The 19,216-nt window shown below is 35.4% G+C and overlaps 1 protein-coding gene across 1 annotated transcript in view; it reads left to right on the top strand.

Moving 5' to 3' along the window:
• LOC149259036 (clavaminate synthase-like protein At3g21360) overlaps nt 1-15,768 on the top strand; it is a 105,244-nt gene extending 89,476 nt beyond the window's left edge. The window contains exon 3 of the mRNA XM_089417236.1: nt 15,159-15,768. Coding sequence (XP_089273362.1) covers nt 15,159-15,522 — 364 coding nt within the window. The 3' untranslated portion in view covers nt 15,523-15,768. The remainder of the gene's footprint in view (nt 1-15,158) is intronic.
• Nucleotides 15,769-19,216: the final 3,448 nt, after the last annotated feature.

Below are 19,216 nucleotides of genomic sequence, written 5' to 3'. Positions count from 1 at the left end.
CTTAGAGCTAGTTTATGGCTAAGCCTTACCATGTACATTGGGTTGCTGCCAAGAACATATTGAGATATCTACATGGGATTATTAACCTTAAATTGAGATATGCCATTGGAGTTGTTAGACTACATGGATACACAGATGTAGATTTGGCTAACAATGTTGTCAACAAGAAGACTACTTCTAGATGCTGTTTTATTCTCAAATCTGCCATGATATCGTGGATGAGCAAGAAGCAAAAGTTTGTAGCCCTTAGCACAACTGAGGCTGAGTATATTGTAGCTAGCCTGGCAAGTTGTGAAGCAATTTGGTTGAGGAAGTTCTTTAGATTTGCGCAGGTCCTGGACATGACAATTATCTATTGTGACAACAAGAGTGGGATTCGTTTGTCAGAAAATCCTGTGTTCCACGACAAGTCTAAGAATATTGAGATCAAATATCATTACATCCAAGACATGGTGCCAAGAGGAGCCGTGAGACTCTTTCACATCTCGACAGATGAGCAGATAACCGATATCCTCACCAAAGCTTTGCCGAAAGGGAAGTTCTTGGTTTTTAGAGAGCAGCTTGGATTGGTTGAGATGACCCTTTCGGATAAGAGTCCTAGTTGATCAAGAACATTGAGCAATGCTCTTCCCCCTTGGTTGAGCTCCCAGGGTGAGGAATGGAGCTGGCGAGCTCTTGGGGATGAGAGACCTTTGACTGATAGGATGTAGAGACCTGAGATCTCCCATAGTCAGAGTATGCCCCAGTTAGCGTCCTGCGCACTTTGTGGGATAACCTCCCCATCTGGACAATGGGATGAGGGACTTGGGATAGAGTTTGATCCCTACCCCTTGTAGTAGGTGGATCTCGCCCAAGTTGGTGGATGCAAGTGTTCTACCATCCGACTCTATAGGGTTAAGATGGATGATAAGGGACAATAGGGCAGAGTGTGATCCTTACCTTCGGTAAATTAATCTCACCTATTGTCAGGGATTTTGGGATAGGGAGTGATCCCTACGCATTAGGGTAGGTTGATCTCACCCATTGTCTTTAGTTTTGGGTGGTAGCCATGGCTTCCCGATGGTGATGATTCTGGGTGGTAGCTGAGTCTCCCTAATGGTGCTAGAGTTAGGGTGGTAGTTGGAACTCTTGTGCAAAAATTCTTCTTCTTTAGATTCAAGAGTGTTCAACATGAGATGAGTAGAGAAAAGTAGAGATGAGCAGGGATACACATGACATGGTGCCAAGATACTTGTGATGATCACATGATGCGGTTGGAATTTCTCCCTAGTTGAGAGGGAGTGTTAATTTGGCAGCTCAGTGACAAATTCCAACCATTGGACTAAACTCCTCTTTCAGAGAGGACCAAAATTGACTTTTGAAGCACTCAATTTGGACAAGGAAAAGTGTATTTTTGAAGTGAAGCCCACAATGTCAAAATTGTCAAGGTCAGTCCAAGGACAAATTATCCCTCCTCCAATGCCTATAAATTAAGGACACCTCAAACTCATTTTGACATCACATCAACACACTCTTCTTCTCTCTTGGTTTGTTTGGTTCATACAGGTCTGAGGCAGTGGAATTCTCTTCACACGTGTGAGGTTCTCTTGGGCATCTTTGACTTTTTGCATTGACTTTTTCAGTTGGATGGCTTGACGACAGTTTGACTGAGTTTGACTTCAGGTTTTGACTTGCTTTGAGTGGGAAAATTCCGATTTTCAGAGGCAGAGTAGAATGGCACAAAAATTGAGAAAATCTGGGAAGTTTGGCGAAGTGTTGATTGCAGACTTTGACCACAAACTTTATCTCTCTTTTGACTGAGTTTGATTGTACTTTTACTGTTTTAGGTTGACTTTGACCAACAATTAAGACTGAATTTGTGGGCTATTGATCGAGCTGCTAAAGGACTGTTTTGACCTTTGACTGATCGTTGGTTAGGGCACACATTGCTGTAGTTGACTTGGACAAATTTGCACCAGAGTTTACTCTCTCTCTCTCTCTCTCTTTCTCTTGTCTCTATTTTGAATAAATTACTTGGCGTATTGACTTTATTGGATATTGGATATTGGTTTTGAATATTGACTAGTCAAAGGTTTACTTTTACTCTTGGATGATGTACTCTCTCTGCTAAACAATTGAAGACAATCTAATAAAAGAAAAATTGCAAATGGTTTTCCCCCATCTGGGGTTTTTCATTGGTCATTAACCAAATATTTTGTCTCGTCTCTTGGCTATCTTTCATTGTGCACATTGTATAATTGTTCTATCTACCATTGCACTATTGTTATTGGTTAATTGAAGAAGTGGAAATTGTAATTTGGATGCTATTGGCAATTGTTGAAGTGATAGTTGCAGCATAAAACAATTCTTGATGAAAATTTAACACAGAGGCTAGTTAGATTTAGCTGAGAGGGAGATCGATTCAACAGTTAGAGATCGGGAAGAGATCTAGGAGGTAAAGCAAATCATTTCCAGAGGCAGAGTTAGGTAGAGAGACAAATTTCAACGAGTTCTGGAGGCAATGCAGAAAGGGCCTGCGCAAAGGTAGCGTAGAGGCTAATGCATGGGTTTTGAGTAGCCAAGACAGAGCTAGTTTTGGAGCTGAGATCAGTTTTCGGGTGAGACAAATTGTCTCACTAATATTTTAGGCCAGATTATTTTGTTGGAGGATTTCCAGTTTGAGCATCCAGATATTGTACTTGGATTTTGCTACTGTATAATAAAATAAACCCTCATTTGTTGCATTGGTTTTCCCAGTTTGGTTTTTCCGGGGACTTTTGTCCAAAAATATTGGTTTCATTTTTATTGTGTGTGTGCATTTATTTTTCTCAGTTCCAGTTTATTTTCTACAGCGTAATTTTATCGTGAAGAATTGCAGTGTGATTTATTCGTTTTTTGTCGTAACAAATAAACTACATAATTAATCAGTTAGAAGAATAAATTCCAGTTGCTGCATTGCAAGGAATTTTCACATAGCTTAATAATTGGTCCTTGTGTATGTCTTGACTCCTAATGTCTAGGGTCGATGTATATTACCATGATAGGTCATATCTAGAGTCTACGAAATTTGATTAGGATTTTCTAGGAATTTTTTAAATAATTAAAAATTCTCGTAGAAACGAATTTTTAATTAATTTTCTATGTAATAATGTATGTGGCATTGAGAAATATTGGTGGCATGTGAGTGCTCATAATTCATACTCAAAGCTCCAACATTATCCTAGTATCCACTTTGGAGGCAAAAAATGATTGTTTCCCCATGAAAACCCACTTTTACTTATAAAAGTGGAGAAAAAGATAAGAAAATTGCAAAAATTAGTAAGTGGGGGACATATTAAAGATGTATATCCAAGTCAAAGAGACAAGTCAAGTGACCTGGCATTGAAGTTGAATTCAAAGCTGAATTTAAGGTTGATTTGGCTGCCACATTGGAAGGTCAAGTTCATGGCCAAGTGGGGCATGAGTTAGCTGGCCCACTAGGTTATGTACATGGCCAACATAGAGGCCGAATTACCAGCTTTGTTAGTTCTCAAAGGGAGCTGAAGTTAAGGCCTAGTTAGGTCAAGTCATATGGGAGTTAACTCCCCTTTGATACACCTGTCTACACTGCCAGTTCAAACATCTCCCACACTGCCAATTAGTTGAGATATGCTGGCCAAATCTAGAGATCCCATGCACAACATGTAAAGATATACTTGTTTGAGGTTTGATGACACACGTTTTTCTTGTTAGAGTTATGTGGGGGATTTGTCTCTCTTACTTCCTATTCTTCCACACTTGGAAACCACAACACATATGCTGGTAGTAAAGGAAATAGTATGCAAAGCAACAAGGAGATTAACACAACAATTCATTGGCACAGTTGGTAGTCACACAACAATCTCTTCTACACTTGTAATTTGACTTGTCTTTGGGATCTCCATCATCCTTGCCACTAGTTGCACTTCTTCTTCATTGGGATTTGCTCCCAAAGATTTATAAATGTAACCCATTTTCTCTCATTCTAGAGGATGGAAGCTTGGGAGCTTGGGTAAACTCTGTTGTATTTTTGCTATATTGTCAATAATACAAGAATACTTTGGAGGTCAATGGTCCATTGCTTTGTGTGGTTTGCCATGTGCTTAAGTTGAGGCACCTTGTTGATTTTACGCTATTTATTTCAAGTTTGTAATCTAGGTCTTGATAAGGACATTGTTGTCCAAGGGAGAGAGTAGCAATTGCTTGCTATTCTCTTGAATTTTTGTATTTTAGATTTAATTATTACATGTGTTTCTAGGTTGATAAACAATTTTAGTTTATCATTGTGCAAATTTCACCTATGTTACTAATCTTGTGGGCAAGATCTTAAGTGTTGTTTACAGGTGCTTCAAGCTTGAAGTGGGGAAGTTCTTGGTTGAACCATCCACCTTCAAGCATCCTAAGGATCATTAGTCTGACGTGGACCAAGAAATTTCAAAGGGCTTTCAAAGAACCCCTCTCTCTCACTTCTTTCTCATAAACACTCTATCATCATTCTTGGTTCTATTCTCAAGTATTATATTGAAATATCTAGCAAGTTAAAGGCCTATATTTGTGGTTCTCCCAACAATCACAAATCGACCAAGAAAAGATAATTAAACTCACCTCTTCTTGGTGGTTTTAGAGTAGGGATTTCCTTTGATTTATCTAGATTTTATTTAGATATTTTTGGGACTAATCCTTGTACTAACTATTGCGAATGTCCAAAGTTGTTTTTGGCATCTTTCTCTTTCCATGGTTTGCTAATTTCTTGTAGGTCTTGTTGTTGCTCAAATTGTACAAGCAAGATATGATAACAATCAGGGCAGGGGTTGTCACTCTGATCTCTGCTCTCTTTGTTCTAACTGTCTCCCAACCACAGACTATGGGGGGTAGTACTTATGAAATGTAAATATGAAAGACCCATCGACAATTGACAAGCCCGAGAGACACAATTGAATGGCCTAACAACTTGGCTAATTCGAAAGTTTGGCGATTAGATTAGATTACTTTGAGAGACTAGTGCCTTAATGGAGTCAAATACTTGCTTAATATAAATTATTTACCAAGTCACTAGATGAACATTTGCTATTTTAGGATACTTCACTATCGTATATGAAATGCAACACCTAAACTAAGTGAAGTGCAAGGTCTTGGTTTATTTTAAATTAGATGCCTATTCTAAGTGAATCCCCCCTCTTAGCTATTTTGAAGCTAGTCTCTAGTGTAGGTTGTGAGAGAGAAATCCACGGGAAGATAGCAAAGACAATATTAACGATACCTCCCCTAGAGTTCTAACCACCCAATGCCTTTGGCGTTGCAGAGACTGTGGCTTTGACGACTGCAAGCTCATCGTATTAACCACAAAAGAGGGTCTAGGCTTCACAAACTGGGTGAGAAAGGTGGCCATATCTTTCAATCAACCAAGGTTATGCTTGGAGGCAAATTAATTAGTGCAAAGCTAATCCTAGAATGCGAATGCAAAATATGAGTGATTATCTTAAGGTGAAGATATTAAGTGTCTTAATTACTTAGAGATAAATTACAATGATATTCAATTTGAAACAATGAAGTACTTAACAATGAAAATAACAACCTTCAGCACAAGAAAGTGCTCAATGGAACAAATAGATGGCACTAAAAAAATGCTATGAAGATCACGGTAGATAATTGCTCATGAAATGACTATAAATAAACCAATCCATTGCTTCTTTCAACAATGCCAATTAGATGATGATCTTTAAACACAATTAGCAAATTCTCAAAATTACTTGGATTATAACAATGGAATGTCAATTAGATGAACATAACTAGCAATTCAAGATTTCTCTTATCACGATTATGATTATCAATTTGAGTGCTTTAAGAGTGACTTGATTTGTAGAATTATAAACTTAGATTTGAAGCTCGCTTGCAAGAAGTTAGTAAATCCACAAGAAACAATATAACCAATTATCCACTTCTTTAGCAATGTGATAGCAATGGCAAGTAAAGATATTCCTTAGAATCAATATCACAATGATGCTAGTTATCAATGAGAGAAAAAAGCATTCACCAACAATATTATTTTCTAGAGCAGTAAGCCAATATTATGCAACTATCACCAATCCAATTTATCCTTTTAGAGCACTTATGTTTATTAGTGATGATGCAAATAATGATATGCTTTTGCAAAGATGCAATGAAATGCAAGAGATGACAACCAAGAGATAATGATTGCAACAGTGAGGAAAACACCCAATTTCACTAACAAACACTCACTAAGATGCTAAATTACTTGAAAGAATGGATAAAACACTTCAGAAAAATTAATGATTCACTATAGCCCAAATGAAGATTAAATCCACCATATAAAAACTAGAGATCCAAGCAACAGTGATTCTTGCCCAATTTTGTGAACTTAAAGGCCAAGGACCGAAGTACTTGCGAATGCTATGTATTTATTTCAAAAAATAATCTGTTAGATCACATGGAGAATCAAACCACCTAAGATTAGCCAAAACTATCAATAGTATGATTTTATCTCTATCTAATGAAAAAACAAATCTTACCAATATTCAACACAATATAGAGATGCCCGTAGTCAACATATACCACAAATCAATAAGCAAGAACACCTTGAATTGCACACGAAAGTCTTTTATTATGATAGAAAAAATAGTTCCCAGCGGGATAATAGTTTACGCAATGCTTCAACAACAATTCTAGCCAAAGATCAAGATGACTAGAGACTCAAATGATTCTAATTTATAGATAAATCCTCCAAATAGAAAAATAATGGTTAGTTTCTCTGATCTTTGTCAAAATAATTTTGGCCGTTGATAAATACTTCAAGATCTTTTAATTTTGGCCTTTCATTTCTTATTTTTGAGGAATTTTCAAATTTATCATTTAATTCTATTTTAATTAGCTCAAAACTAATTATTTAGAGCTAATTTCTTCAAAAAATTGACTTTGATTTTAACTTAACCACCAAGATCCAATAGTCCACTTTTTCTTGAAAAAGACAATATTTCCATGGTGGTGGACCTTTAAAAATTGATTCCTTCAAGACCCACAAATTTTTCCATTTGGATAATTTATTTTCCTAGACGATTTAATTTTGACTCTAATTAATTAATTTTATGACTTAGGATTTAATTTTACTTTTTCAGAGAAATTAATTAATTTACACGTGGGGATTAATTATTTTTCGAACCCTTTAATACATATGATTTTTCTTTTACAAGACTTAAAGAGGGAATACACATTTGTTTTAAACTCTCAAGACACATAACCCATTTGCGATTCAATATGATCTAGTAAACCAAGTGATTTGTAATAAAATAACTTAGCCAATTAGCTTCAATTATTCCCAAACCACTTTTACATCAGATTCGACTAAAACACTAGGACTCACCTAATAATTCGACAATAAATTTCACCCTAGCTTTGGGGGTTTAAGCTGGAGGGGAAAAACTCTTCTGATTAGCTGTGTCAAAAAACACAGGTAATCAGTGAGGTTAAAAAACCTTCTAGGATGGAATTCGTCATCAAATTATAGGCTTACCTAGGTTGTTACATAGACTCGTGGTTTTACTAAGATCATTTACAATATATAACTTGCAGAATGAGATGACCATGACACACGAATTGCTAATATGTGATCTGATCCTTGTTGAAAATGTTGGTATTTCTGCTTCCTTGGAACTTTGACAATCTCAGTGCAACATCTGGCTCCATATGGGGACATGTTGCTTCCGAGAAATAACGTGAGGATCCCAAAATCTTGCATCCAAGGAAACAAAAGTCTATCAAATAGATATCCATTCAAACATCAAAATCATCATGCATATATATAAAATACTGCTGGAATAGAAAATCTATCCTAACAAACTGAAATATAAAAAACATAATATAAATACGTGAAATAAACTAGCTAATGACATAAATGAAAGGGAGTAGGGTTAGAGATACTATACAAAACGATGCCCATGGCATTAGATGTCATCAATGTGATGTATGCTGAGCATTTGTTGACTTTCTGGCAAGTTTGTGGGTTGTTTCTTGGACAAGCCACGCTGAAGTTTGGAGAGATCAGGATTTTGACTTATCTGTTTGGTATGTTGTTCTTGGCTACTAGATACATCAAACTTTCCCCTTTATCTCCCTCCATCATTGGACTGTGTGAGTAATGCAGATCCTTTGTTTTGATGTTCAATCTTATTTTGAATATACCCTGTCAAAGGTGATATGTAAGTGTTACAAACATTATAATTATCCTGAAAGTTCTCCAATTTGTTTCTAACCATAGTACTCTCTGTCAAACTGCTTTCAACGGGACAAGTGATTTCTTCGACACACAGCGGGATTTGTTCCATTGAACTAGGAGGCTTGCTATCCATTGTGAGTTCTTTGTTTCTTTCATTATCTGACTTGCGTTGTAACTCTTTTACTTTATTCAGTCGATCATGAATGGTAATTAAATCGACTTTCACAGTAGTAATTTCTTTGGTACGATTTTCTTCCATGTTTCTTTGATGATACATTCTCGATCTTTCTTGCTTAAATTCAATGATTCTTATCTTTTCTTCTATGGCTTTGATTTCTCTCTCATGACTTATTTGCATGTCTCGAATCATTTGAGTCAATTCTTTGATAATTTTGATCTTTTCATATTTATCCTTAAAGGCACTGATGAGAGCTTGCAAAGAATTTAAAGAATGATTAGGCTTATCATGAAACCAATCTAGTGCATCATCCTCTAACGAAAGGTCAAATAGTTTCATTCTAACATCTTCGTGGTAGTAGGAAGCCACATGAGTGTATCTTTGTAGGAAGGTGTTGAACTTCTTTGTATGAGATTCGACATTGACTGCATTGTTGCTTTGAAAGATCAGTAGGTTGTTCATAGTAGACTCGTTTGGCAAATCATGTGGATATCTTTGGATGTGGGAAAAACTGCAAGGCCTGTAATAATCCATGAATTTTTTGATTTATAGGAGGTCGATGAAAAACAAATGGTGATCAAGGAGAGCTTCCTGTCTGAGAAAATTTAAATTATCTCTAGATTGTAACTTGTTTAACCGAGCTCTTAGGACCTTTTTAAGATCGAGAGCAGGGTTAACCAGGCTATCAGGATTCCTTCTGGAGTACGTTCTAGTGAATGGATGAGTAAGTGGAGTTGCCACCCAAATTGGAAACCAATCCAGGACCTAGGTGCTAAATGTGAAAATGAACATTATGAAAAGATTAGTGAAAGGAAAAATGATAAGGTGATGAGAAGATGAAAAATGATGAGAGATAGGTGCCAACAAATGTTGTGGCGCTGAGGAGAGAATTTATGAAGAATGAAAGATCTCAAAATGATATAATGAAAGAGAATGTTGTTGAAGTGCCGAGAACAAGTTAAACTTATCATCGGAAATGATGCCAAAAAATGTTGTGCCGCTTGACGGGCTAAAATGGAAAATGAGAGATTAATAATGGTAATGTCGTTTACTCCGACAACAAGACAAACTTGTCCCCGGAACGACGCCAAAAAATGTTGTCGCCCGGATTGTACAGGCACCGTGACAATGCTCAAGACGCGCACTGTCACTCTAATCCCCGCCCACTCCGTTCTAGCTATCTCCAAACCGCAAGCTATGGGGGGTAGTCCCTATGGAATGAAGTGAAAGAAATAAAGTTGAGAATCAACTTACTTGGGAGACACTGATGAGTGGCCTAGCCACTTGGTTGAAATCAAGCAAGATTATGGTTTAATTAGATTTTCCATTATGAGACCAATGCCTTAATGTAGTCACAAATTCTTGCTTCTTATGAATTGGAACCAAATCACTGGATGGACACTCACTGCCTATGTGAGATGTTTATGCAAGAGATTATGAGTGAGGTTTATCTTGAGTTAAGATTCCCTTGAGTTGTTCAAGTACGTTGATTACAGACTTCTTAATGGCACTTAACAATAGCGAAATGCAAATCTTAAACAAGATACATTGCTTATGGATACAAGTGCGAATAAATAACACAAGATGCCAAATGATAACAAGAGTTAATCAAGATGCTGATGACAATTTATATCAGCACTACTACTTCAGAAAATTCAGATTTACCAATGTATAACAACAATGCATAAACCACTCCAAGATAATGAAAATTACTCAATGCATTGAAGCATTACATTTCCAAATTAATCAACAATGTAAATTAGCTTCTTTAGCACAATTTACGATGGAGTATTCAACAATATTTCAGATCTGATTTTAAGATTACAGTAGTAAGTAAAGACATATCAACAAGTTAAAAACTTCCCAAACTAGACATCCAATATAACAAATAATAGCAAAACGCACCAGAATTTAAGAATTTCATATTTAGGGCTCCAGGTGAGTTTGCCTTAGCAATTTTCAGATCTGATATGATTATTACAGCAGTGAATTAACCACAGATCGACAAATTTGATCAGTAAAAAATAACTGCCCAATACTTTATAAAAATAGAAATGTTTCGCCAAAATTGAAAAAAAATGATTTTTTGGAGTTTTTAAAGAATATGATTCAGCAAATTCAGAACTGATAAACTAATTACAGCGGTAAGTTAGTTACAGATCAACAAACAAAAAATTCTGAATAGGCTGCCCCAAATGTCTAAAAATAGTAAGTTTTTGCCGGGGAACTGAAAATTAAAAAATTTAGTCCTAATTAAGTATATGCCTCAAAAATATTTTAGACTTGAATTTCACGGTTATGTAGTAATTTCCAGCAAGCTAAAATGTTAGATCTATGTCAAAATAGAGATGCCCAAGTGGCCAAAACTTGTGAAAAATTAGATTTTGCAATTTTAATCGATTTTGACAAATTAGAATATGATTTTAAGGTTTAGAAATTAATGATTTAATTGTTGTAATGAAATTGAAGCAAAATGAGAATTTGAAGGTCAAATCTTAGGCCGAAAGCCTTGAAGATCCCACTGTTGAAAATCATTGAAACTTTGGGATTACCTTGCCGCTTTGCTAGATATGAATTTTGAGACCTTAATCCTGCAAAACCGCCAAGTATTTAGCCTTAAATTTGCATATTAGGATTTCATGTCAATTTTGGGGTAAAAAGAGGCCAAAATTTGGAGAACTAGGACAAGGGAAGCAAATTTGCGGCGATAAGTGGGCTAGGATGATAGATTGGGACACAAGGAGGCTAGAAATGGCCAAGAAGGACTGACGCTTTGCCTAGAGAGGTTAGCGTTTGGGAAAAAAAGGGCTAGGGGCTAACCCCAAGGCCTAAGGCCTAGAGGCTGCACAAGGGAGCTGCAAGCCCCGAGGAAGGGAAGGAGAGAGGGCTAAGGAAGGAGGGGCGAAAAGGCTAGGAGAGGGAGATGCAAGGGAAAGAGGCCAAGAGGAGGGAGGCCGAGAGGAGGAGGGCTAATGGTTAGGCTAGGAGGGTTGAAAAGGTGATGCAAAGGGCAAGGAGGGTTGACGCAAGCCAAGAGGGAGAGACGCTGGGCCTGGAGGAGGTAGATCTGGCCTTGGGAAAGACAAAAATTGAAAACTTTTGCTCTGAAACTTTTTTATGCTTAATCTCTTTGATTTCTAAAAATTCTGCCGTGGGAAACCTGCAAAAATTTCCAAGAGACTAGATCTTGCTCTCAAGGGCCTAGATCTAGCTCTTTTTCCACTTAACTTCTTGATCTAACCTGCAAAAATAAAAGTAGAAACACCCAAACCCTAAAGATATACAAAATAAATCTAAAATCCCAACCCAAGTTAGAAAAAATAAATTACAATTACAATTTACAAAATATTCATGGGTTTTTAAATGGATTTTTTATTTTTTATTTATTTTTACTTGAAAGAATGGCTAAAATACTTCAGAAAAATTAATGATTCACTATAGCCAAAGCGAAGATTAAATCCACAATATAAAAACTAGAGATCCAAGCAACAGTGATTCTTGCCCAAGTTTGTGTACTTGAAGGCCAAGGACTGAAGTACCTACAAATACTATGTATTTATCTCAAAAAAATAATCTATTAGATCAGATGGGGAATCAAACCATCTAAGATTAGCGCAAAACTATCAATAGTATGATTTTATCTCCATCTAATGAAAAAACAGATTTTACCAATATTCAACAGAACATGGAGATGCCCGTAGTCAGCGCATACCACAAATCAATAAGTAAGAACACCTTGAATTGCACTTCAGTGTCTTTTATTATGATAGAAAAAATTGTTCCTAGTGGGACAATAGTTTACACAATACTTCAACAACGAGTCTAGCTAGAGGTCAAGATGACTAGAGACTCAAATGATTCTTCTCTAATTTATAGATAAATTCTCTAAATGGAAAAATAACGGCTAGTTCTTTTTATCATTGTCAAAATAATCTTGGTCGTTGATAAATACTTCATGATCTTTTAATCTTGGCCCTCGATTTCCTATTTTTGAGAAACTTTCGAATTTATCATTTAATTCTATTTTAATTAGCTCAAAATTAATTATTTAGAATTAATTTCCTACAAAATTTGATTTTGACTTAACCAACAAGGTCCAAGGGTCCAAATTTTCTTGAAAAATACAATATTCCCTTGGTGGAAGACCTTTAAAAATTGATTCCTTGAAAACCCACGAAATTTTCCTAGACAATTTAATTTTGACTCTAATTAATTAATTTTCTAGCTTAAGATTTAATTTTATTTTGCGAGAAAAATAAATAAATTTACACTTCAGGGGATTTATTTTTCCAACCCTCTAATATATGATTTTTCTTTTACAAGACTCAAAGAAGGAATACACATTTGTAGTAGACCCTCAAGACATAATTCATTTGCGACTCAATATGATCTAGTAAACCAAGTGATTTGTAATAAAATAATTTAGCCAACTAGTTTAAATTATTACCAAACAATTTTTACATTAGAATCGACTAACACATTAGGACTCACCTAATAATTCGACAATAAATTTCACTCTAGCTTTGGGGATTTAAGCTCGAGTGGAAAAACTCTTCTAATTCGCTGTGTTGAAAAACATACGTAATCAGTGAGGTTAAAAAACCTCCTAGGATAGAATTTGTCATCAAATTATATGCTTACCTAGGTTGTCATAGAGACTCATGGTTTTACTAAAGATCATTTACAATATATAACTTGTAGAATGAGATGACCATGACACATGGATTGCTGACATGTGATTTGATCCTTGTTGAAAAAGTTTGTATTTCTGTTTCTTTGGAACTTTGACAATCTGAGTGCAACAGGTCAAACACACTCCATGTGATGGCCACCAACCACACACCAACATACCCAATGCACACTTCTCTATTTGATGAACACACGCGAACATATGCGAATTGGTCAACTCATTTTTAAGATGGAAAATGACTTACCAATGACTAATAACTAATGTACTAGTAAATTTTGGTCTATAATTAGAATTGTTGAAAATAGAAAATCCTCAAAACTAGGAAGTGAGAGACATCGAGGGTAAATAGAATTGTTGAAGATAGAAAATCCGAAGTCTATAAATAGAATTGTTGAAGATAGACAACCCTCAAAAATAGAAAGTGAGAGACACCTATGGTAAATAGAATTGTGGAAGAAGGGTAAATAGAATTGTTGAAGATAGAAAATCCTCAAAAATAGGAAGTCTATAAATAGAATTGTTGAAGATAGACAACCCTCAAAAATAGGAAGTGAGAAGGGTAAATAGAATTGTTGAAGATAGAAAATCCTCAAAAATACGAAGTCTATAAATAGAATTGTTGAAGATAGACAACCCTCAAAAATAGGAAGTGAGAGACACCCAGGGTAAATAAAATTTTTGAAGATAGGAAATCCTCAAAAATAAGAAGTGAAGAGTAAATAGAATTGTTGAAGATAGAAAATCCTCAAAAATAGGAAGTGAGAAGGGTAAATAGAATTGTTGAAGATAGAAAATCCTCAAAAATAAGAAGTGAGAGACACCGTTATTAATGGAGAACATGGATGGAGAAAATCCTAGCATTGTGGTCCTTTTTGCTTGGTCATAATGGGGCCATGTTAAACTAATGAAGAACATGGATGGAGAAAATCCTAGCATTGTGGTCCTTTTTGCTTGGTCATAATGGGGCCATGTTAAACTTTTGTCCCCTTGCAACTAAGTTGACATTTTTATATACTCACTTATTTTGCTTATTTTTTATATGAATGAAAGGGATTTACTTAGGATTTGGGCTTCTGTTAAAAGATTAAACACATCCCGAGTTTTCATTTTTCAACCTCCTGAAACAGTGTTGCTAACTCACACTGCATCTCTCAGAATGGTTACTTTGCTCAAGTTTAATTTTTACGAACTTACAAATCATGAAACCATATCCAAGGGATATCGGGACTTGTGAGGACCTTATAGAGGTTCCTTATTCCATACCTTCTAACAGTGGCTTAACTGGCACCCTATACTGTATACTTATATTATGCGAAAGCGACTCTTTAAGTTAGGTAGTTGAGAAAATGCCTCTCACACCTGGCCCAAACGGAATATTCTGTAGAAGTGATCCCTCTTCTAGGTAGCTGTAGTCCCCAATAGATTAAAAATCCACTTGCACATATGAAACTTGAGAACAAAAGGAATGCAGGGCATTTCCGTTATATTGGCTTCCAGTCTTCAATTTCAATCTAGACAATTATACAGACTGCTTGAAGCACATTCTACATAGATAATTTCTGGCAGCCAGAGGTGAGCTCATGTCATTTATCTTCATCCTCATGCATTATGAGTTTGGGAGCACTTGCAAATATAATGTACTCATGTCGTCGTGTATTTGTGTCTGTAAAAGATCACCATTTCTTAATCGTAAAGAAAGAAAGGTGCAAGATGCAGCACATCCTCACTTACATTTTTATTTACCGTCTGCAGTGAACTGGTTTCTAGCAAGCACAAGGTACTTAATATTATGAGTCGAGATCTTAATCACCATTTCTTTTTTCAGTCCACATTCGTGGAGATAATTTGAATTTGAAATTAGCTAGCTTGTTATTGGTTCAGTTCTGAACTAAGCTAAAAGGTCTTGTTTGCTACTCATTGCCGAGAAATTAAAGTGAGAACATTTGTCCACCTCACCTTAAGTGCACCGATTTTATGCTTTTTGACCAGATTTTTGAATGATTCGTATAATCAGATTTAAGTGCACAATAAATGATAATTTTCATTTTTTTCATGTTAATCAGGGCAGCAAGACTTGGTATGAAGTTAGAGTGGCTTGAAGATGGTGGTGTTAAAACAATTATGGGTCCAATTTCAGCAATAAAAGTTGATTTATCAAGGGGCCGCAAGATCTGGTTCAATAGCATGGTGGCTGCTTTTACCGGCTGGAAAGATTCTCGGAATGATCCTGAGAAGGCGGTCACATTTGGAGATGGGACACCCTTGCCAACAGATGCCATCCTTGCTTGTCTCAGAATTTTAGACGAGGAAGCTGTTGCCATCCCTTGGCGCAAAGGTGATGTTTTATTGCTGGATAACTTGGCTGTTCTGCATTCTCGACGCTCGTTTGAACCCCCTCGTCGGGTATTGGCTTCTCTTTGTAAATAGCTAGCTAAAACAACTTTAGATATAATTCTTCTCTATGTGCATCTGAACAGTATTAATAGCAGAGCCGGCAAATAATTCAGATGCAAATTTACTAAGTCTGTCCCGCATTTCGACTCTCGTTTGAACCCCTTGTCGGGTAATGGCTTCTCTCTGTAAGTAACTGGCTAAAACAGTTTGTGGATGTTATTATTCTCTATGTGCGTATGAACATAATTAATAGTAGAGCCGGCAAATAATTCACATGCAGATGCAACGAGCATGCCAATTTGCAAAGCTTAATGACATCCTTAATTGTGCAGTTAAACTCATTTATCTTCCATGTTTTCGCTGTTAAATTTGTATTTATGGTAGAAATTCTCTCCCATTTGCGAGTGGGGGGTTCTTCCGTTAAATTTTCTGTAATAAACGTCAAGGGCTAACCTTATTTCTTTCGAAAAGAAAAATCTAATCATTTTTTCTTTTTACTGGAACAAGGCTGACAATTTTCCATCTTCACTCAGGGTTGGACGGTAGGACCAACCCTTTTTAACACGAGTAACAGATCCTATTCGAATAGAGCTCAGTGAGTTAAGACAAGAACCATACCCGAGCGAGCTCGGCTATAATAGGACATTAACTGACCTCAGTCAAGTCAGACTATGCCCTGAAAAGTCATACCCGGGCTTAGATTGTCAGATGGCGTCCTGCTACAGGACAAGCTAACCAGCTAGAAAGACCAAAAAAGTTCTACCTTCTCTGATAACTTTTATTGGTATTTGAATTAAATGTCCTCTTGGCAACCCTATTTCAGCAAAGGTAGTTTGGAGTCTTCCAAAAGCTGTTGTGATCTAAAGCTAACTTATTTCAGCAAAGGTGGTTTGGAGAGTTCCAAAATCTGTTATGATCTGAAGATGATAATATGAGCTTAGTATTGCAATCAATGTTGTTTATATGTGAGATTTTTTAAAAAGTTTTCCAGTTTATTTTCTGATTTAATTTGTCTGGAATCTGGCAAGGATTCATTGAAATCACAAGTTTGGCGGGAAAGCTCTGCACAATCAAAGTGCCCCAAGGGGTTTAAACAACACAAATCAAGATTGACCACAATTTTTTTTGCCGGATTCCAGCCAGAAATCCACCGAAAACTCCAAAGTCTAACTTAAAAACAACTCCATTGCAATTTATGACCAATAAATCAAGATTCTGTTTAATAAAAATACTTAAATATAAATTTACAAGCAATTTATGACCAATAAATCAAGATTTTTTTAATAAAATACTTGAATATAAATTTACAAGACTACTGTTGATGGTAGTTTTCCAATCAATTCCGGCCAAAAATAGTATGGTGCTGTGTTGTCTCTCACACAAGCCTGTTGATACTTCATTAGCAATGGTGAACCAATCTAAGTGCAAAATTAGAACCTTTGTGGAGATACAACAATAGTTGGGAGTAATTGTTTTGCACCCGGTTGAAAATCTTATGGAAATTTGCATGGACGAGATTTGACAACATGATACAAAAGGCACTCTAAGAAGAATGATTTTGCATACTGATACAGTGCAAAGGTAATTCTGTAATGACCGGAGTAATGCCAAAGAACACAATATCATGCAAAGGTAATTCTGTAATGACCGGAGTAATGCCAAAGAACACAATATCATGCAAAGGTAATTCTGTAATGACCGGAGTAATGCCAAAGAACACAATATCATGGTGGGAAAAGCATTATTAACTTCTATTCACATTCGTCTAAGTTGTATTAGAGATCATAAAAATATCTATGAGCCATGCAAACATGAAGCACACACTATTTACAATTTATATTGATTTTTCAAGAAGACAAGTAGATAATGATATCAACATAATCGGTGGAAATCTAAACATTCGCTAATCACAAACATTCTTTGTGATGATTTTGGTGGTAAATTGGATTTTGCTTTGATGCCAAATTGATGGTTCGACTCAAATTACCTTTCAAGATCAACTTTACTACTTAAATCTGGGGCTCAATCTTGGTGGTTGAATTCTTCCATGTTTTAGGGTACGTGTGTATCTTTAGTGAATCTGGTCCTAGATAATTATTTTTATTAGACTCAAAGTTTGCTTTGGTACGAAAATTGATAGTTTAACTTAACTTCGTTCTTTGGATGAACTCTACTACTTCAATCTATGGCTTAATCTCAGCAATTTAATCCTTCCATAGCTTAGGGTATGTGTGCATCCTTTAACATCTTTAAACACTCACGTTAATGAATATACCTTGAGAGACTCATATAAAAAGGCGAAAATGAAAAAATTGCAAATGATATTGATAAAAAATGATTAAAATTATGGAGCTTGAGTTCCGTGAGGCTACAAGCTTTTTAGGGAAACATTTAGAATTAAAAAGGAATGAAAATATTTTTTTATTAAATCTTTATTTATTTAACATAATTATAGTTACATAAATTGTAGTGTAAGGTGGGTTGTAAATTTGCTATTTCTACAAAATGACTCACTCATAATTTTTTATCAGAAATTTTAGGAGACCCATTTTAAACCTCAAAATTCCCCTAATTTTGATGATAAATTCATTACTATATATTGGATTGACGTATAGATTAGCTGGTTAGCGACTTCATAAACTTCTATACATGTTATTAGTGTGGTTCTAAAATTTGATGATAAGAAACTGATATTATCAAGTCAGTGATGGGAGTACGTTGTAGTACCAATACAAGTAAGCAAGTAAAATGTGATATACTTTTGGCATTATATATTGTTAAATTGAAGATACAAGACATTGTTTATTTCATGATAAGTTCATGATAACTCACTATTACTGCTATGGAAAATATACTATTTATAGTATTAGATAATTCTTATTTATTTATTGTCTCTATTATTTAGTTATTGATGTTTGTTTATGTGTTTGAAGAGATAACTGGAACACATTTTTAACCCCATGGAAATGACTTAAAGATTGAAAACTATCAGTGTCCCAAATGTGTTACTCACTAGCAACTATTATTTCATTATAGACATTGTTTTACAAGTTAAATCCTTTTCACTTTGAATTTGCATTGCATATTTTGGCACAATAATCAAAGTCCTTCAGAGTCTAACTTACCTATTAATTACTATAATTGAAAATCAATGTTCATAGCAACCAAATTCCTTTGGTATGCTTATTAAAAGTGCTCATTATACATTGACTTTGTCCTTTGACCATGATGTTTTGCATCTTTTAATAGGCTAATGGACAACACAATCTACTATTAATGAATGTTTCATTAAGTATAGACTAACAAGTGGGAATTTAGACCAAAAAAATGTGACTTTAGTATTCAAAGGTGTGAATATCTATGTTTCTAAAGTGTAAAATTGGAAATATTGGTTTTTGAAAATATGAATTTTTCACTTTGAAAATAATGATTTTGACCTTTTGAAGGGACTTAAACCGAGATTCCAAATTTAATGAAATGGTTGTTTTGGTGCTAATTGTCATAATGCTACCTATGTATTTCAAGAACAACATCATTACATTCTCTTACTCGTAATGCATGATATGATGTTGTCTAGTCTCTAATCTTTTGTATGAGTGGCCTATCATGTTTAACTTGCTTATGTTGAAATTTCACATCCACATGATACACAAATATACTAAAAGAATCTGTCATACAACTATAACATGAAGACTATAACACCGATCTAAGCTTTAGAATTTCATTG

Source organism: Pinus tabuliformis, chromosome 6 (assembly GCF_031772625.1).
Source record: "Pinus tabuliformis cultivar Carrire ecotype Pingquan chromosome 6, CPIR1, whole genome shotgun sequence".
NCBI classification, from domain to species: Eukaryota; Viridiplantae; Streptophyta; class Pinopsida; order Pinales; family Pinaceae; genus Pinus; species Pinus tabuliformis.
This window is presented reverse-complemented; position numbering and strand designations above follow the sequence as displayed.